Raw genomic sequence first — 21963 nt, forward strand, 5'->3', positions numbered from 1 at the left:
AGGGGTGATAACCCTTCCCTATGTTTTCCAAAAAGCTTAAAAATAGATTTTTTGGCTGGAGCTACACTTTAAAAATGTACCAGTTCGAAATTACAAATAGATTCTACTTAACAACAAACTTACAGCCCCTGTCTTGTTTGCACCGCGTGTATACTGCTGTTCAGAGTATATAGGGCCTTCCCTTTTTTTAATTTGGGTCCGGAGTTCCCCTTAATATCCATACAAGACCCAAAGGGCCTGGTAATAGACTGGGGGGGGGGGGTATCCATGCCGTTTGTCGCACTGATTTTCATCCATATTGCCGGAACCCGATATTACAATAAAGCCGCAAACAGTTTTAAATGACTTTTATTCCTTTACACATGTCATTTTGTGCAGGGACTGTTCTAAGCACGGGAAACACACGCCACTTTACAGGCATACTATAGACACCCCCCATGTACGATATTTAAAGGAATATTTAACTTTTTTTTTTCACTTTAAGCATCATTAAAATCACTGCTCCCGAAAAAACGTCCATTTTTAAAACTTTTTTTGCATTGATACATGTCCCCTGGGGCAGAACCCAAACCCTTTTTAGGACAATAACTTGCATATTAGCCTTTAAAATTAGCACTTTTGATTTTGAACGTTCTAGTCCCATAGACTTTAACGGGGTTCTAAAGTTCGTTCAAACTTTCGGTCTGTTCGCAGGTTCTGGTGCGAACTGAACCACGGGGTGTTCGGCTCATCCCTATTCGTGGAGTGTGAGTACTTAGATTAAAGTGCACCAAACACCTCTTTACATTGATTAAAGTGCATCTACGTACAGATTTCAACTTCTTCTTTACATTTGCTTAAAAGCACCGCCCCCTCCCTCCCAATAATGTCTGGGAGGACAACAAGGAAAGGCAGACATTCCCTTGGCACTGTAAGGGGGCCAGCAACAAATGTGGCCACAGGCAAAGGTGGAAGAGGTGGTCAGTCCTCAGGCAGGGCATCATTTCCTCTGTTTAGTGAGTTTGCCCGTGCTATCCAGCCACAGCATGCAGAGGAGGTGGTGGACTGGCTTACTAAACCTTCCTCATCTTCCTCATCCTCTGTCACGCAAGCAGAGACAAGTGAGCAGTCCTCTGCAATTGTCAGAGTGAATAAACCTGCCTCCTTGTCCACATCTATTCCTGCCATAGCCCCAACATCAGCCATTGAGGAGTCAGCTGAGTTATTTGACCACAGCATCAGCCACTTGCTCCTTGATGATGCCCAGCCATTACTGGATTCAGATGTTGGTTCTGAGGTTGAGGATGACAGGAACATGAGCCTAGAGAGAGGGAGGAACATTGGTAGACAAATTGGCATTCATGTTCCCCAAGCCACAGCGTATTGGCATTCATGTTCCCCAAGCCACAGCGTATTGCCAAATTGTCTCCAGTGGTAATTATGAAGATGGAGGAGATGATGATGATGATGAGATCACCGATGCGACTTGGGTGCCAGATAGAGCAGAGGAGGAAACTGAAGATTAGGAGGCACAACCTCAAGGAGGCCGATATCAAGAAAGAGTAGAGAGCAGCCACCCTATTCCATCACATTCTGCAGCTGTTATCTCCCGGCCCACTCCCCACAGCTCAGCTGTCTGGGCCTTTTTCAGCACATCTGCAGCAGATCGCACTGTTGCTATCTGCAAACTGCGTCTCAGGCACATCAACCACTCAGCCCGTTGACAAGAGCACCTAAAAGCCACACAAAAGGAGCACAATCATGTCCCTCCTCCTCCTCCTCCTTACCCACTTCAGTCTGCCCTTGCGATACTTAGTCATTATTTTTCATCAGCCTCCACTGACAGGGATGATGGTATAGCACAGGGTGTCCCAGGTCCTAGCAGCACATCTGCCAGCAGCACACCACCAGCTATAGACTGTAGCTGGCAAATTTCTCTGCCCCATCTGCTGCAGCGGAAAAAAAAAAAAATACAGTCCCCGCCACTCACATGCCCAGCGTCTGAATGCAAGCTTGTCAAAGCTGTTGGCTCTCCAACTTCTGCCTTTCAGCCTGGTTAATTCTGCCCCCTTCCGTGAATTTGCACAATTTGCTGTACCACAATGGCAGGTTCCCAGTCGCTACTAATTTTCACGTAAGGCCGTTCCATCTCTCTACCATCGCGTAGAAGGGAATGTCCTGGCATCGCTGGGCAAGGCAGTCAGCCGTAAAAGAATCCACCTTACTGCTGACACGTGGTCCAGCAAGCATGGGCAGGGACAATATATTTCGTTCACAGCACACTGAGTAATGCTGCTTGCAACTCGAAAGAATGCAGGACAGGGCTCAGTGCTGCAGCTTGTTGTGCCCCAACGTCTCCATACAGCTGGTGGTGATGATGCTAGACCTGTGAGCTCTACCCCCTCCTTCTCCGCCTCCTCCATGCCCTCCTCTGCAGAATTGTCCTATGAACATCAGGTACCCCCCTAAGCGCTCAAAGGGCTATTCCCAGAGTCAGGCTAAAAGGTGCCATGCAGTGCTTCAGCTGGTGTGTTTAGGGGACAGGAACCACACCGGAGCAGAGATTCTTGCAGCTCTGCAGGGACAGGCCCAGAGTTGGTTCATACCACGCCAGCTGGAGCCAGGAATGGTGGTGTCTGATAATGGCTCAAACCTCCTGTCTGCCCTTAGACTGGGAAAGTTGACACATGTGTCATGCCTGGCACATGTCCTCAATTTGTAGGTGCAGCGTTTCCTAAGTACGTACCCAGGGTTGTAGCCATTCCAGGCGGTCATACGCAGTCAGTTCTCGGTTGGCTGAAATTCAGCGGGAATTCCACCTGCCTGTAAACTGCCTGATTTGTGACATGCCCACCAGGTGGAACTCAACTTTGGGAATGCTGCAGCGACTATACATGCAGCAGAGAGCCGTCAACGAGTACCTGTGCCATTACGGCACAACGTCAGGCTCAGGCCGCCTCAGCTTTTTTTTCCCACGCCGATGGCTGATCATTAAGGATGCATGCACTGTATTGTCATCATTTGAGGAGGCCACAAGGATAGTGAGCAGTGACAGTGCATGCATTTGACACAATCCCTGTTGTGTTCCTGCTGGAGCAGACTCTGTGTGGCATTATGGACAGGGCACTGGAGGCAGAGCAGCAGGAGGAAGAGGAGGACTTCCTTTCCTCTCAAGGCCCAATTTATCCAGACACCATCATTCCCATGTCACAGAACACACAGAAGGAGATAGGGGAGGAGGAGGATTCTGGCACTTTCATAGCCTTCGAAGAAGAGGAAGACATGCGTCAATCTGTAAGCGATGTCTTTCCAACCCCTGGACCCTTGGGAGTAGTACGTGGCTGGGAGGAGGAAGTTCCAGATGCTGTGATCCTGAGTGACCCCAAGGAGTTTGCTTCTCAAGTCTCTGCAAATTTGAGGTGCAAGGGCAACCTCATGCTTCAAAGCCTGCGAAAGGACCCAAGAATACGGGGCATAAAGGAGAAGGATGATTACTGGTTGGCAACCCTCCTTGACCACCGTTATAAGGGGAAGGTCTCAGAACTTATCTGTCCCCACAGAGAGTGCAGAAGATAAAATCTCTTGAGGACACGTTAAAGAGATTTTTATTGAACATTTTTCCTGACTCCAGTAGGTTACAGTGTGGTGGAAAACGTCGTTTTGAGTCTTCTGCTGGTCAAGAGAGGAGCGTTGGAGAAGGCATCCGCCTAAGTGAGGCATTTCAGATTTTTTTTAGTCCTCGCCGCCCAGGGCTGTCAGCTTCCACATCCAATCGGCAGCATCTGCATCACATGGTGGACGACTACCTCGGGGCTAAAACAGAGATGGAGAGCTTTCCAGCTGACGATCCACTGACTTACTGGTTCATGAGAATAGACCACTGGCCAGAACTTGGCCAGTATGCTATTGAGTTGTTGGGCTGCCCTGCATCCAGCGTGCTTTCAGAATGGGCATTCAGTGCTGCAGGAGGTTTCCTTACTGATCATAATACGCGTCTGTCCACAGACTCCGTGGACCGTTTGACTTTTATAAAAATGAATCAGTCCTGGATTACCAGCTATGAAGCCCCTGATGCCGATGTCACTGATAAAGTCTTTTTGGGATGTGGAATCTCTGCAGGACTTCGAGGCTGCCTAGATTTGAGGGTGTTCAATCATTTCATCTGGAAGAATGTTTTTGGTATAGATTTCATGGGCACAATTAACACCCAAAGACCAATTTTTCAGCACCTGTTTGACAGGTGCATATCATTGCAATTTTTTACAGCAATGCCAATTCTTGCTTTCATCAAGATTACCTCTATAGGGTTATGGTGGGAAGGCGCCACCGACACCCAAAGACAAATTTTTCAGCACCTGTTTGACAGGTGCATATCATTGCAATTTTTTTACAGCAAGGCCAATTCTTGCTTTCATCAAGACTACCTCTATAGGGTTACAGTGGGAAGGCACCCCCAACACCCAAAGAGTAATTTCTCAGCACCTGTTTGACAGGTGCATTTCATTGAAATTTTTTTACAGCAAGGCCAATTCTTGCTTTCATCAAGAGTACCTCTATAGGGTTACAGTGGGAAGGCACTCCCGACACCCAAAAAGTAATTTTTCAGCACCTGTTTGACAGGTGCATATCTTTGCAATTTTTTACAGCAAGGCCAATTCTTGCTTTCATCAAGAGTACCTCTATAGGGTTACGGTGGAAAGGCACCACCGACACCCAAAGACAATTTTTTCAGCACCTGTTTGACAGGTGCAATTAATTGCAATTTTTTTTTTTTACAGCAAGGCCAATTCTTGCTTTCATCAAGAGTACCTTTATAGGGTTACGGTGGGAAGACGCCACCGACACCCAAAAACCAATTTTTACACACCCGTTACTTTTATCCAAAGTCAAAGTGCCACCAGAATGTATCCAAAAAATCTCTAATCTTGTTCCCAGTGCACTACATTGTGGCCTCATCATACACAGTGGCTCCCCAGCTGTTATTGAGCAAAATAAAGGCAGCTTGCAGGGAAAATTTCATTTTTTATGGCTTTATAAAAGCAATTATTGCTGCAGCAGATTCTAGACATGGTACAGATCTGCCACTTTACAGGCACTATATTGGAAGGATTTTTGCCTTTTTTATGCTTTCACTTTAAAAATAAAAAATTCACTGCTCATTTAAAAATGACGTTTTTCCCAAACTTTTTTTTTACTGATACATGTCCCCCAGGGCAGGACCAAATTACTTGCATATAAGCCTTTAAAATGGGCACTTTGGATTTTTTATGTTCAGGTCCCATTGACTTTAATGGGGTTCGGTATTCGGGTCCCAATTTTCGCGGTGTTCGAAAGTTCGGGTGCGAACTGAATAGGGGTCCATTTGGCACATCCCTAGTAGGTTGTTCACAGACATCTTGGAGAACTAACCAGAGATATTCTGTGGATGTTGGCTGCCTCAAATCCCTCTTATGCGTGCTAAACATGGGTTGAATCCTGACTCAATTTTCTTTCGAAAACCTGAAATTTTGTGCGTTTTGTGATCAGATGATGCCACCATTGATTTCAAAATTCGACCAGCCAAACCTTTAATTTCACCTCATGTTGGCACAGAAAATAATTTTCATGGCCAGGAATCTTCTTTTCTTTCTGGGAATTTTCTTTTCTTGTGCTCATGTGCACTTCTTTTTCAATTATATTTCTCACACGACTCTCCCATCGTTGATTAGAAAATTGTTTTTGTTTTTCAAAACAATTTTCAACATGCTCGATCACTCAAATTCGAATGGCTGCACGAAAATTTGCCGTTGCTGTGGCCCACTAATGATGCGTAATTCTAATAAACATTCTGATAAAAAAGATTTTCTAAAATATCGTGCTGCATAAAAAATTGTAACTACCACCATTTTATTCCCCAAAGTCTCTGCTTTCAGAAAATATATACTATTTGGGGGTGTTTACAGTCATTTCTAGCAAAAAATGTTGATTTTAATGTGTGCAGAAAAAAAATTCCCCCGGTAGGCCAGCGGTTAATGTGTAATAATGTATGGAAGAATGTGCCATGTCTGAAAACATCTGCGGCTGTAGGTTTTATATTCTCTGTAATGTGGTGGTGTTATATTGAGTGGAACGCACAGACAGGAAGTGATATCCAAGACAGACAAGAAGTGATGTCAGATACAGAAAGGAAGTGATGTAACATACAGACAGGAAGTTCCGGGTCAGAGGTGAGTTGGGAGGAAGCAGAGAGAAAACATTTCTGGAACTGGAAGCAGAGACGGTAATAAGACATTTTGAGTTTACACCCAGCAGCCCTCTTTGGTGTTTAGACCCATACATACAGACTAAATATAGAACTATTTATACAACTGCTGGCTTGATCTGGGTTCACACCTGTGTGTGTCAGAAATGCACGCAAAATTGCATGCTTTTCTGACACTCACATAAATGTGTTTCCCTTTAACAGATGGGCGGGGAGTTGCCACCTCATCCCTTTTAACCTGCACACATATTAATTACACAGCTTCTGTGGCTGATTTAGGTGGTAATTAAACTCACTTGTTTCCTTATCTGCATTAAATTAGCCTCAGAACCTGTATAATTTATATGTGTTTGGGTTTAAAGGTATGAGGTGGCAACCCTAGGGGGGGGTTGCCATTTATTGTTAGTGGCACTCCCATGGATCTCCTAATGTGCGCATTTTATGAAAAAGTGTGAGGGACTTCACTTCCACATTTCTCATGTGTAGGGAAACCCATTGAAACGAATGGGATAGACAGGACACAGGGAGATGTGTGCGTACCTGTATGGTATTAATGGAGCCCAATGCATTCTCCCGAGTTGTCCCAGATCTCATCAGACTGTCCTGGTGAACAGAACCCCACAGTCCCGAGAGTCCAGGATATGTCCTGTCGCAGAAGTAAATGGAAGTCCACCTTGCCAAGCTGTCCAGCTGCACTTTTCCTCCCACTGACCCCCCCAGGCAAGGGCATATTTTGTCCAGTTGACGCCATGGCATTTTTTTTCTGCACTGTTGCCTGGAACGTTTTTGGGTTTTCCTACCAACAAGCATTTTTTTTTCAGGGCACTTATCCCACCACTTGTAATTACTGCTAGGGTTTTTTTTCCTTACACTGACATGTACATGGAAGGTACACCAGTAATGCATCTGGACCTCAAAGAGGCATAGTTAGATTTTGGTGCAAGCTCCATTCTAAACCAAGCGTAACATTTAGTGCAATGTAGCCATGATGACTTCTCACAATGTGTGCCGCATGCAATCCCAACATCATAGCACCCCTCTTTCTTAAGTTAGAATATATGTAAATAGGAGAGATACATCCTAAATGTAGAGCCATTTATCCAACTTTCCATCCAGAGCCTCTGGTTTAAAGACCAGATACATCCTAAATATAGAACCATTTATCCAACTGTCCACACAGAGCCTCTGGTTTATAGTCCAGATACATTGCCTTGAAATTTTCCACATTTTGTCATGTTACAGCCAAAAACGTAAATGTATATTTTTGGGATTTTATGTGATAGACCAACACAAAGTGGCACATAATTGTGAAGTGAAAGGAAAATAATAAATGATTTTCAAATTTGTTTACAAATAAATATCTGAAATGTGTAGCGTGCATTTGTATTCAGCCCCCTTTACTCAGATTCCAAACCCCTAACTAAAATCTAGTGGAACAAATTGCCTTCAGAAGTCACCTTATTAGTAAATAGAGTCCATCTGTGTGTAGTTTAATCTCAGTATAAATGCAGCTGTTCTGTGAAGCCCTCAGAGGTTTGTTAGAGAACCTTAGTGAACAAACAGCATCATGAAGGCCAAGGAACACACCAGGCAGGTCAGGGATAAAGTTGTGGAGAAGTTTAAAGCAGAGTTAGGTTATAAAAAAAATATAGCAAGCTTTGAACATCTCACAGAGCACTGTTCAATCCATCATCCGAAAATAGAAAGAGCATGCCACAAATGAAAACCTACCAAGACGTGGCCATCCTCCTAAACTGACAGGCTGGGCAAGGAGACCATTAATCAAAGAATCAGCCAAGAGGCCCATGGTATCTCTGGAGGAACTGCAGAGATCCACAGCTCAGGTGGGAGAATCTGTCCACAGGACAACTATTAGTCGTGCTCTCCACAAATCTGGTCTTAATGGAAGAGTGGCAAGAAGGAAGCCATTGTTGAGAGAAAGCCATAAGAAGTCCTGTCTGCAGTTTGCGAGAAGAAATGAGGGGGACACAGCAAACATGTGGAAGAAGGTGCTCTGGTCAGAGAAGACCAAAAATAAACCTTTTTGGCCTAAAAGCAAAAGTGTGGCGGAAAACGAACACTGCACATCCCCCTGACCACACCATCCCCACCGTGAAACATGCTGGTGGAAGCATCATGTGGGGATGCTTTTCTTCAGCAGGGACAGGGAAGCTGGTCAGAGTTGATGGAAAGATGGATGGAGCCAAATACAGGGCAATCTTAGAAGAAAAGCTGTTATGCCTCCTACACACGAATGCATTGTTGGCCAACAAATCTGTGGAATTTTGTCTGAACTTGTCTTGCATACACATGGTCACACAAATGTTGGCCAACAATTACGAGCGTAGTGACGTACGACGAGCCGATAAAAAGGAAGTTCAGTAGTCATGCGCCACCCTTTGGGCTCCTTCTGCTAATCTTGTGTTTATCTCGTGTTAATAGAAGTTTGGTGAGTGACGATTCACGCTTTTCAGCCTCGTGCTTTTCAGTTCCTTTCTGCTTTTCAGGTTGTGCTTGTCGGTTCATATCTGTTTTTCAGTGCGTGCTTGTCAGATCGTTTCTTTTTTTCAGTGCGTTCTATTTATAGTTTGTTTCTGATTTTCAGTGCGTGCTTGTCAGATCCTTTCTGGTTTTCAGTGCGTTCTGTCAGTTCGTTCTGAGCAGCCGTTCGTTTCCTAGCCATGTGGCGTTCTCGTCGGAGAGATCGTGCTATTGTTGGGCTTGGAGTTATTGCTATGACCCAAGTCCAGTCCAGGAACAGGGGAAGGAGAAGTTCTTGGACCAAGAATTGGTCGCTTAACCACTTAAGCCCTGGACCATATTGCTGGCCAAAGACCAGAGCACATTTTACGATTCGGGACTGCGTCGCTTTAACTGACAATTGCGTGGTTGTGCGACGTGGCTCCCAAACAATATTGACGTCCTTTTTTTCCCACAAATAGAGCTTTCTTTTGGTGGTATTTGATCACTTCTGCGTTTTTTATTTTTTGCACTATAAACAAAAAAATAGCGACAATTTGGAAAAAAAAAAAAACATTATTTTTTACTTTTTGCTATAATAAATATCCCCAAAATATATAAAAAAAACATTTTTTTTCCTCAGTTTAGGCCGATACATATTCTTCTACATATTTTTGGTAAAAAAAATTGCAATAAGCGTTTATTGATTGGTTTGCGCAAAAGTTATAGTGTCTACAAAATAGGGGATAGTTTTATGGCATTTTTATTAATCTTTTTTTTTTTTTACTAGTAATGGCGGCGATCAGCAATTTTTATCATGACTGCGACATAATGGCGGACACATCGGACAATTTTGACACGTTTTTGGGACCATTGGCATTAATACAGCGATCACTGCTAAAAAATTGCATTGATTACTGTAAAAATGTCACTGGCAGTGAAGGGGTTAACCTCTAGGTGGCGCTGTAGGAGTTAAGTGTGTCCTAGGGAGTGATTCTAACTGTGGGGGGGGAGAGGCTGTGTGTGACTCTCACACTACACTGATCACTGCTCCCAATCACAGGGAACAGAAATCAGTGACAGTGTCACTAGACAGAATGGGGAGATGCTTGTTTACATTAGCATCTCCCCCCCGTTCTTCCTCACCGTGAGACAATCACGGGTATCCCAGCGGACATCGGGTCAGCGGGACCCGCGATCACGGTCATGGAGCTCCCGACAGGCGCGCGCCCGCAAGTCGCCTCTAGAAGGGCAACGTACAGGTACGTTATTCTGCCTGTACGTGCCCTTCTGCCGCAGTATATCTGCGAGAGGTGGTTGGGAAGCGGTTAATCGTGACCAATTCTGTCATATGCCTTTGCTGCTGGAGCTCCAGGAGAATAATCCTGACCCCATCTTTCACCGTCTATTGGCTTTGCTGTCCCCTTATATTACTAAGCAGGACACCTGCATGCGTCAAGCCATCTCTCCCGAGCAAAGGCTCGTCGCCACCTTTGCGGTACTTGGTGACGCGGCAAAGTCTCCAGGACCTCAAGTTCACGACTGGGATCTCCCCCCAGACTCTGGGAATCATTATTCCAGAGACCTGTTCTGCCATCATTCAAGTCATGCAGAAGGACTATATTCGGGTACGTTTTATCCTTTAACATCACAGTCTATGTATTTAATGTTCGTTATGTATTAATTTCTTCATTCCATAATTATCATGATTGTAATATGCTGTGAATGTCCTCTTTGTCCTCATGCATGCTGTAAGCTTTAAATGCTCTTTTTTGTCCTTCATGCATATTTGCCTTCACTAACCTCCCCAGCATGCTATCTTGGGACCATACACACCTAGCCTAGTAACTTAACAACGTTTTTTGTCACTACATTTTAGTGCTCACCCTAAACACCCCCTAAAATGTGTTCAAATTTTATTGTTGTCCTTAAATTCAGGCAGAGTGCAAGAGGCTATTTTTTTGGGGCCCAAACTCATTTGGAACCCTGCCTCCCCCCAACCACTAAGTTAATTGTGCTTTAATTTGGATAGTGTGTATTCATATTTTTGGATTATGACACTTCTTACCTGTCCAGTGGGCTTCCAATAGTGTAAGTAAGGAGGGGCTGGCCAAAGTAACACACATTATTTATGCATTCAGCTCTCAATGAAGTGGAGAGGGTTACCTGTCCAAAACTTCTACCCATCCCCCCACCATAAAATGTTTCCAATGGGCCACCAGAGGGGGTGAGGAATCTGATAAGTTGACCTTATACTTTTGTCTTTAAATACTCATTTCAATATATGTTATACTTATGTTGACCATGAATGTTTGTGTCTAATCTGCTTGCAATGTTATGTGCAAAAGTACTAATTTTTTTTTCTTGTTTGACTCCACAGTTTCCTTCCAACCCATTCCAGGAATGGCAGACTGTGGCTTCCCAGTTTCAACACCAGTGGGATTTTCCCAATTGTGGTGGTGCTATAGATGGGAAGCACGTAAGGATCGTACCACCACCCAACTCAGGGTCTTACTACTTCAATTATAAGGGGTTTAGTAGTATTGTGATGTTGGCAGTGGTGTCAGCCAATTATGAGTTTCTCTATCTGGATGTTGGGAAGAACGGCAGAAACACTGACGGAGGAGTGATCATCCAGACCAAGTTCTACAGGCGTCTACAAAATGGCACATTGCGGTTGCCACCTTGAGGAGAATGTCGAGGGCCTCATTTTCGTTTTTATCGCGGATGAGGCCTTTGTTCTGGGGGAACATCTTATGAGGCCGTTCCCCATGAGGAACATGACCCCAGAGCAGAGGGTTTTTGATTACTGGCTATCATGTGCCAGAAGAGTGGTGGAGAATGCCTTTGGCATAATGGCAAGCCGGTTCAGGATCTTCCTAACGTCCATAAACCTGGCCGAATATAAACTGAACCATGTTGTGTTGAGCTACTGCATTCTCCACAACTACCTAAGGAAGAATGCAGCCAGCTATCTGGCCTCAGTTTCGACTGAGGCTGACTTTGCATTGGATACAGCAGCGATGACGGCTATCGAAAGTGGCCATCCTGGCTTACCCCCCAAAGCGCTCGCAAAGTCAGCTAAAAATATGTTGAGTACTTTGTGGGTAGAGGGGCAATTGATTTACAACAAAATGTTGCGGATGTGCAATACATTTAAAAAAAAAAAAATAAACTCATATTTCATTTGAATTACTGTTTGTGTTTTTTATCTTTCTCCTAGGTTCTCAAATGGCCTTTTAATTGGCCATTTTCTTCAATAGTGCAAACGTATCTTATTTGCTACATGAGGTGACAATCTCTTCTTCAGCTAACTATTATGTTGTGCTGTGGGTCTGCTACACACACACAATGTTATTGTTGTTAATGTATGTAATGCATTAATGATAAAAATATTCATCCTTTTCAACTCCTTGAATGAATTGCTTGGAGTCCCTAAATGGCCTGATTTTGTCACATTTTACAGCACATTGTCACTGTAACTACACCGACTTAACAAATACACTGGTATTGAGCATTGAAATAAGAAGCCACACATTGTTGAGTATAAAACATTTTATTCCAAGCACATTCACATGTGCGGTATAAATGGTTTTTGAACAAACCAACACCTTGGTGTATAACATGTATGTTTGACATTAATTTGCCATTTTTGGGGCTAAACAGGCATGTTTAAAAACATAACATACACATCCCCAACCCAGGAACTTACAAACTTCGACTTTGCTAAAGTGAAGGCCACATGAGACATTAGTATGTCAAAACTGTGTTGATCTTCCCTTCATCAGATGGGGTGATCTCACCCCTCTAAAAGCCAAATTTTGAAGATGCACACAAATTGGGACTCCAAATTTGGATTTCTCTCATGATCCCATGCCTAAAATGTGTGTCTTTTCCCTACATCTATTTTGCTAAAGCCCCAAAACACACAGTGTGTCAACATGTGCTATCTCCCATCATGGGATAGTAAGTGAGAGGAAGGGGTTGCACCCCTGAAACACGTCCACTGATCCCCCATGATGGGAGCTAGCACATGTTCACACACTGGGGCTTATTTCAGAAAGGCCAATCCACTTTGCTCTACAAGTGCACTTTCAAGTGCACTTGCATTGCACTTCTAGTGCAAAGTGGTTTTGCCTTTTTGAAATAAGCCCCAGTGTGTGAACATGTGCTAGATCCCATCATGGGGAATCAATGGACGTGTTTCGGGTGTGCAACCCCTTCCTCTCACCTACTTTAGCTTGGAGGAAGGGGTTGCACCCACAAAATGCATTTGGCTTTGCGATTCATTTAAAACCGTAAAAACACGTACAACATAACGACTTATTTTTAATTTTATTTTTGTTTAGATTTTTCCTAAAATATCTATGATGTTGCTCAGTCTTTTTTGAACATCATGGATGTTTTGTTTCATTTGTTCCAAATCACGATTACAAACCATGATCTCACTGATCAGGATTTGTGCACTTGCACTGCTGAAGTGAGTTTCTTCTTCCGCAACATCCACATCACCTAAAAATAAAAAAACACACCATGTATTAAAAATTATGCAGGCATCCATCTATTACCTAAAGCTGTGGTCTCAGACACTGACCTGTGGTCGTCACCATTTCTCCAATTTCACCCAGTACTTCAAGCACATCAGCATCCGCATCCTCAGGGTGTGTGGTGAGTTGCCTTTCTTCAGGATGTTCAGTTGGGTTACTGGTGTCCCCAGATGTCCCTCTTCTTTTCTCCCCTATGTGAATACAAAAATGTATGCTTAGCAGACAGATATGTTAGGCTAGAAATAGTAATATGAAACATTGCTTGGAAGTGTCTTCCAGTTGTCTGTTTTGGCATAGTTCCAAGCTGAATACATGATTTGTTTCCTTTTCAAAGCTGCAATACTTACCTGTTTTGTGCAAGTTTCACACATGGAGAGACCCCTAGTATCCACTGGAGCACCTGCGTGGGACACCATAACAAGGGTGTTATGGTGTCCCACACTAGTGCTCCTGTGTCCAGATACGTAAACAGCTACTGAGTGTCCTCTCCTGACACAGACTAAAGTTGACATTTCATTATAGTTTCAAACACATCTAGACAACAATCTAATGAACTTATTTTAATACTAATAGGCCTGAACAAATTTGGTAACCTGCATCTCCCAAAACGATGTTTTAGTTGTCGAACGAACAATGTTTAATGTCCCACAAACGATTCCTACTTGGCCTTTTAAACTGTACAACAGTAAAGAAAAGAACATGGAGCAGCATGCAAGTAATAATAATAATAGGAACACAGGACAAATTCTTACTTTTTTGCAGCACTTTCCTGATATTTCTATTCTGATCTTCCTCTCTCAATTTAAGGTCGGACCAGCATTTTCTCAACTGATCCTTGGATCGTCGTACCCCAAAATTCCTGTGCAGACTTCTCACAACTTTAGCCATGATCTTGGCCTTTCTGACATTTGGGTTTCCCATCATAGTCTGTCCTTTTTAAGATGTCCACCATCTCCAGCATTTCTTCAAAAGATATATTTGAGGCCTTATAGCTCTTCTTGGATCTGGAACGGCCTTGCTCCGGACTTACCTCGTTGCTGCTAACAGCACACACCTGCTGTATCTCCGCCATATGCTCTCCCACTGCCCCAAAAGAGAAGAGGCGTGGAATAAACTAGAAAGAAGGACAGGGGCGGAGTTTCATGCATGCGCAGTGTATATAAAGCCATACCAAGAGGGCGGGGTAACGGACATACGTATGATCTGTGAGGGGAGGACGGAGGATCTTTACCGCGGATAAGTCAAACGAAGGTACAATTGTAAATTGGGGCATCAGTAGTTAGTGGCCTATACTGCTTATAGTTTGAGGCCTATATTGGGACAAGATTATGAGAGTTTGGCCTGACATTAGGGTTTGTCTTGTGTTGTGTCTTGCAGATAAAATGGTTGATAAATTTACGGCCCCAGCTTTCCTGCCAAAGTTTATAGAAAAATATAGGGAGCTGTCATGTCTCTGGCAAGTAAAATGCAGGGACTATTCAAACAAGATAAAGAGGAAGGAAGCGATGGAGAAACTGTTGGAAATAGTGAAGCCTGTGTATCCCATGGCAGACATCAACTATTTGAAGGCCAAAATTGGTGGCCTGAGGAGCACATATAATAGGGAGCGCAAGAAAGTCCTGGATTCCCAGAGATCCGGAGCATCAGCAGATGACGTATATGTCCCCAGGCTGTGGTACTACAACAGCCTGCGTTTTTTGACCGACCAAGAAGATGATGAAGAAGAAGAACAAGAAGAAGAAGAAGATGTGAAGGAGCCCAGCTTGACCCAGGTATAGCATTGTTGAACATATTTCTTTTTCAATTGAATCCTTTATTTTTATTTTTAAATCAAAAGAACAAAATATATTCCATACACATCAAACATTATATGATAACCATCTCTATCTACTAGATGACATACCGTAGTATCTTTATAGTCTTATCTATTGATATACTTGATAATCTCCTTCTCTCTAGAACCTTACTCATATCATTTTGAATCAAAACCATTACTCCTTCTCAAACATAAAGATGGATAACCACCAACCCCCCCCCCCCCACCCCCCCGACGCTCTCCTCCAAGGCTCTCTGTCCCTGGATCCAAAACACAAAAAAAAAAAGAAAATCTCTCCTCATTTCATAATTTCTCCCCTCTCACCCTCCAACAAAACAAACAAACAAACAAAAAAGAAAATGAAGCGGGGAGGGAATAACCTCCCCCGTCTCTCCCCCATTGCGTCCCCCCCCAAAGACCAGAATAGCATCCGTTCAGTCCACATCCATAAGGGATCTTCCCTCCTCTGTGTATCTAAAATGATTCCACAGGGACCACGTTTCCAGATAGACCCCCCATTTCTGCCAAGACATCCAAACCAAGTCTTCCATTATCCCTACATCCCTACTGATGGAGGTTGTGTCTGTTTCCACAGGGCTGGGATGCATGCTCTCGCTGCATTCAGGAGATGACAAAGACCCGATCTTTTATAGAGGTTAACCGGAATGTCAGTATCTTGCAGTAAAAAAAAGGTTTGGTCTTCCGGGATCTCCTGCTCACTAAACCTTTGGGCAATTTTCCGGACCTCCTTCCAGAAATCCTTTATTTTGGGGCAGGACCAAAAAATATGGACTAGCGTCCCTCCTTATTCCCCACATCGCTAACAGTTATCTGGTATGTTAGGGTAGCATCTATGTAGAAAAGCAGGGGTTTGGTACCACTGTGATAAGATCTTAAAACTTGTCTCTTGTATTCTTATACTAACTGAGGATTCAAATGTGTTATGTAATATCTTATTCCGTTGCTCCTCCGAGAAAACCCTGCCTACTTCTATCTCCCACCTCCTAAAAAAGGGCAACTGAAAGTCCTCAGAGGGTGCACTCAACAATACATTTATTTTAGAAAGAGTGTGATTCAATATACCACTCCCCATACAGTATTCCTCAAACTTTGTTAGCAGTCGCTCATATCTACTTGGTAAAGTCAGAGTATCCAAGAAATGCCTCAACTGCACTGCCCTCCAGAAATCCAGTTGGTAAGATATACAACCTGTTATCATCTCCTGTATCGTAGGTCATGTTCCTGAACTCACAAAAAGAGAAGCTTGGAAAAACCCCTGGTTTATCAATCTACCAAAAGGTCCCTTCTTCAAACCCGGACCAAACTGAGGGTTCCCTAAAATGGGGAATAGAGGTGAGTACCTTGTTGATAATTTACATTTAGAGAAGAGCCCGTGTCCCATACGTAGAGTAGGTCCTATCAAAGGATGCCCCTTCATACTATTCTGAAGGTCCCTAAAACACCAAGCCGCTCGTTGCAATAAAACACTGCACAGAGCCTGTTCTAAGTCGAGCCAGCTTTTCCATTCTCTATGTCGGTTCCAATCGATCAAGCGGCTCAACAAAGCCGCCTGGTAATATTTATACAAATCTGGCACCGCCACTCCTCCAAATCGTTTAGGTAAAGACAACAGGGATCTCCTAATTCTTGGATGTTTATTTGCCCATATGAATCCAATGAAAAGGGAATGTAGTTGTTTGAAAAAAAATTTGGGTATGGCAATGGGAAATGTCTGAAATAAATACAGAAATATCGGTAAAATATTCATTTTAATAATATTACACCTCCCAAACCAAGAGTGAAACCCCCTCTGCCATCTTTTTAAAACAATCCTTACTCTGGATAGTAGTGGTGGAAAATTAAGCCTATATATGTGTGAGAGATCAGCCGGGAATAAAAGTTCCCAAATAATACAATGCTTGGTCTGTCCATTTAAATTTATAACTAGACTTCAATACTATCAACACCTCTTCGGAGCTCGCAACCCCCATTGCTTCAGATTTTGAAAGATTAATCTTAAAATTTGATAAGGAGCCATATGTCTCCATCTCTTTCAGAAGATTATGAAGGGATATTAATGGGTTAGTCAGTGTATACAACATGTCGTCCGCATAAGCTGAAATTTTAAATTCTGCTCCTCCCACTGACAATCCCCTAATATCTGAATTCAATCGGATCCTACTCAATAAAGGCTCCACCGACAGTGCAAATAGGATTGGGGATAGTGGACACCCCTGCCTGGTCCCATTTGATACCTTAAAAAAAGGGGACAAAACCCCATTCACTTTAACTTGAGCGGTTGGTTGGGTATAAATACTCGAAATCCATCGGACCATATTATTTCCCAACCCTGCGTGTCTTAAAACCGAAAACATAAATAAGGTCAAAAGCCTTCTCTGTATCTGTTCCCAAAAATACACATGGAACTTGATCTGTATTTGCTATATGGTTAAGGTTCAAGGTCTTGATCGTGTTATCCTGTGCTTCCCGCGTCTGCACAAACCCTACCTGGCCCTTATGGACCAGGGAGGGTATCTTCTGTTGAAGCCGTGTCGCCAGGATCTTAGAAAAAAGCTTCAGATCCGCATTCAGTAGGGATATCGGTCTATAACTCCCGCATTGTGATGGATCCTTGCCCTCCTTAGCTATGATCGTGATTACGGCTTTCAAGGATTCTATATGAAAGGAGCTTGTATTTCCTAAACCATTGTACATTTTTACCAGATATGGCCCTAATATAGGAAAAAGAAGTTAACAAATGTAAAAGGTAAAGAAATCCCTGCTGTCCCTCCTCTTCCCCTGCGGGATAGATATATACACATATGGATACACTTTTTTTCTCTTTTTTTAGGTTTTGTTTTGGAGGGGTTTTTTTTTTTGTTTGTGTGTTTTTTGTTTTTCTTTTGGGAGAATATTGTGAGACACACGGGATACACAGGAGAAAAGGGATGAGGTAAGGGTTTTTCCTCCTCTGCCTCTTTTGTTTTGGTAGTAAAGAGGGAAAGTAATATCATAATGAGGGCATTAGGCCACTACAAGGATATAAGGACACGGGCATAAATATATAAATCACAATAGCACAGAGTTGAACATATTTCTTGTCAAAAATTGAATGATGTTAACTAGATGTTATTGATCACAAATTTCTGATTTAACCAAGTTGGTTTACATATCAATAGACAGTAGTGGCCAAAAATGATTGGGACAAGAATGAAAAATGCTGGGGTCAGAATGATAGTCTTTTCTATTTGTTAACATTCAATTTGCAACAGTCATGAGCTCAAAATTGTGTGTGATTGATGACCAAAAACCTAAAACTATGTACCATTTTCATACACAGGAAAGTCTCAGCCAAGAGGAGGGCGTGGCAAGCAGCCTGACAGAATCACAGGTTCCTCCCCTCCGCCCTCCTTCAAAAAGGGCCATGAAGTCCAGCAACTTGGACGATGCCATGGTTGCTTTTCTACGCAAAGCTACAGCTGCAATTAGCACGGCCCCTGATGGCCAGGAGGCGTTTGGATGCCTGACAGGCAATAAATTAAAACAGATGGAGGAGGACCAGCGCACTATGTGCGAGGAAATAATTCTTCAGGCCCTAAACAAGGGGACGAGGGGCGAACTCACCCGTAAAACGCACCTCTGCGAGTTGGACCATGCTCCTCCACCAACACCACAGCCACCCCACCCACCACAGCAGCATGACGGACCGTGGCCAATGCAGCCACACCCCCAACATGGCCACTCGGCTGGGGATTATCCCCATTATAATTGATGATTTTCTATTTGTTTAATTTGAGGGTTTTTTTGCGTGCAGAGAATGCATTTTTTATTTCATTTCCTTCATTTGTTTGGAAGGAAGTGTTGAGAGTGATGGCCTGGGTTCGATGTGGTCTGGCCAAAAAGTAGGCTGTTGGAAGACCACCCATATGTCATCTGCTGCTGCTCCCGATCTCTTGGAGTCCTGGACCGTATTGTGCTCATAAAAAATGGACTCATCGGGTTACCAATTTTGACAGTCAAATAATTGATGTCTGTCCTGTGGTACAAAGGCTTCATCAATTCCAACTGCTTCTCCATCATTGCCTTCCTCCTTATTTTGATATGACCTTGTGCTCCCTATTGTATTAAACATTTTTGATTTGACAAATACTTGGCTATGTGTTTTACTTCAAAAAGGACAGTTTGTTTGTGAGTAGGCAGGTACATTTCAAAAATACAATGTCAAATTAACAAGGGACACGAACATAGTTGTACCTTTGAGGTTAAAAAATACAAGATAATAATGGTGTTGTGGTAACTTGACACACACAAAAAAATTAAAAATATTATTCTGGAGATCACTAGAAAAAAAAATATTATTCTGGAGATCACTAGAAAAAAAAATATTATTCTGGAGATCACTAGGAAAAAAAAAAATTCTGGAGATCGCTAGGAAAAAAAATATTATTCTGGAGATCACTATAAAAAAAAAAAAAAAAAAAAAAAAATATATATATATATATATATATATATATATATATATATATATATATACAGTGGGGACGGAAAGTATTCAGACCCCCTTACATTTTTCACTCTTTGTTATATTGCAGCCATTTGCTAAAATCATTTAAGTTCATTTTTTTCCTCATTAATGTACACACAGCACCCCATATTGACAGAAAAACACAGAATTGTTGACATTTTTGCAGATTTATTAAAAAAGAAAAACTGAAATATCACATGGTCCTAAGTATTCAGACCCTTTGCTGTGACACTCATATATTTAACTCAGGTGCTGTCCATTTCTTCTGATCATCCTTGAGATGGTTCTACACCTTCATTTGAGTCCAGCTGTGTTTGATTATACTGATTGGACTTGATTAGGAAAGCCACACACCTGTCTATATAAGACCTTACAGCTCACAGTGCATGTCAGAGCAAATGAGAATCATGAGGTCAAAGGAACTGCCTGAAGAGCTCAGAGACAGAATTGTGGCAAAGCACAGATCTGGCCAAGGTTACAAAAAAATTTCTGCTGCACTTAAGGTTCCTAAAAGCACAGTGGCCTCCATAATCCTTACATAGAAGACTTTTGGGACGACCAGAACCCTTCCTAGAGCTGGCCGTCCGGCCAAACTGAGCTATCGGGGGAGAAGAGCCTTGGTGAGAGAGGTAAAGAAGAACCCAAAGACCACTGTGGCTGAGCTTCAGAGATGCAGTCGGGAGATGGGAGAAAGTTGTAGAAAGTCAACCATCACTGCAGCCCTCCACCGGTCGGGGCTTTATGGCAGAGTGGCCCGACGGAAGCATCACCTCAGTGCAAGACACATGAAAGCCTGCATGGAGTTTGCCAAAAAACACCTGAAGGACTCCAAGATGGTGAGAAATAAGATTCTCTGGTCTGATCTGATGAGACCAAGATAGAACTTTTTGGCCTTAATTCTAAGCGGTATGTGTGGAGAAAACCAGGCACTGCTCATCACCTGTCCAATACAGTCCCAACAGTGAAGTATGGTGGTGGCAGCATCATGCTGTGGGGGTGTTTTTCAGCTGCAGGGACAGGACGACTGGTTGCAATAGAGGGAAAGATGAATGCGGCCAAGTACAGGGATATCCTGGACGAAAACCTTCTCCAGAGTGCTCAGGACCTCAGACTGGGCCGAAGGTTTACCTTCCAACAAGACAATGACCCTAAGCACACAGCTAAAATAACGAAGTAGTGGCTTCACAACAACTCAGTGACTCTTCTTGAATGGCCCAGCCAGAGCCCTGACTTAAACCCAATTGAGCATCTCTGGAGAGACCTAAAAATGGCTGTCCACCAACGTTTACCATCCAACCTGACAGAACTGGGGAGGATCTGCAAGGAGAAATGGCAGAGGATCCCCAAATCCAGGTGTGACAAACTTGTTGCATCTTTCCCAAAAAGACTCATGGCTGTATTAGATCAAAAGGGTTCTTCTCCTAAATACTGAGCAAAGGGTCTGAATACTTAGGACCATGTGATATTTCAGTTTTTCTTTTTGAATAAATCTGCAAAAATGTCAACAATTCTGTGTTTTTCTGTCAATATGGGGTGCTGTGTGTACATTAATGAGGAAAAAAAATGAACTTAAATGATTTTAGCAAATGGCTGCAATATAACAAAGAGTGAAAAATTTAAGTGGATCTGAATACTTTCCGTCCCCACTGTATATATGTATATATATATACTGTATGTATGTATATATATATATATATATATATATATATATATATATATATATATATATAATTATGGAGATCACTTGTAAAAAAAAAAATACATTTGTCAGAACTCTGTGAATATCACCAGCAAAGCAGCTTCATTATTAAACCATTATAAAGAAGAAGAGCTGCATTGAGAGATTTCAAAATTTGCCACGTCACAAATGTGATCACTCTATTACGAACGCTAGTTTTACAAGACCGACCGCTTCCAGCTCTTCCTTGATTCCGAGCATGCATGTTTGTACTTTGGACTTTTGTGCAATGGACTTGTGTACACACGATCGGAAAGTCCGACAACAAACATCCGTTGGCGGAAAATTTGAGAACATGCTAGCCAACATTTGTTGGCGGAAAGTCCGGCAACAATTGTCTGATGGAGCGTACACACGGTCTGACTTACCGCCAACAAGCTCACATCCAACATTTCCCCTCGGAAAGTCTGATCGTGTGTACGGGGCTTTAGAGTCTGCAAAAGACTTGAGGCTGGGGAGGAGGTTCACCTTCCAGCAGAACAACGACCCTAAACATACAGCCAGAGCTACAATGGAATGGTTTATATCAAAGCATATTCATGTGTTAGAATGGCCCAGTCAAAGTCCAGACCTAAATCCAATTGAGAATCTGTGAAAATCCCAATAAAACACATTTACCTTTTTTGGTTGTAACATGACAAAATGTGGAAAATTTCA

The 21963-nt window shown here is 42.8% G+C and overlaps 1 protein-coding gene across 2 annotated transcripts; it reads left to right on the forward strand.

The window, feature by feature from the left end:
* The first annotated feature begins 6144 nt into the window (after positions 1-6144).
* Positions 6145-19190, forward strand: LOC141106623 (uncharacterized). 2 transcript variants are annotated; one of them, XM_073597552.1, is made up of 5 exons: positions 6151-6238; positions 14035-14478; positions 14605-14999; positions 16277-16396; positions 18384-19190. In XM_073597552.1, exons 3-5 carry the CDS (start codon positions 14610-14612, stop codon positions 18813-18815), a joined length of 942 nt encoding a protein of 313 aa, XP_073453653.1. In that variant the 5' UTR covers positions 6151-6238; positions 14035-14478; positions 14605-14609; the 3' UTR covers positions 18816-19190. The 2 variants fall into 2 exon arrangements, with proteins under 2 accessions (XP_073453654.1, XP_073453653.1); XM_073597553.1 differs by lacking the exon at positions 14035-14478 and having other exon boundaries at positions 6145-6238.
* The last annotated feature ends 2773 nt before the right edge of the window (positions 19191-21963 follow it).

The sequence above is a fragment of the Aquarana catesbeiana genome, linkage group LG08 (assembly GCF_042186555.1).
Source record: "Aquarana catesbeiana isolate 2022-GZ linkage group LG08, ASM4218655v1, whole genome shotgun sequence".
Classification (NCBI taxonomy): Eukaryota; Metazoa; Chordata; class Amphibia; order Anura; family Ranidae; genus Aquarana; species Aquarana catesbeiana.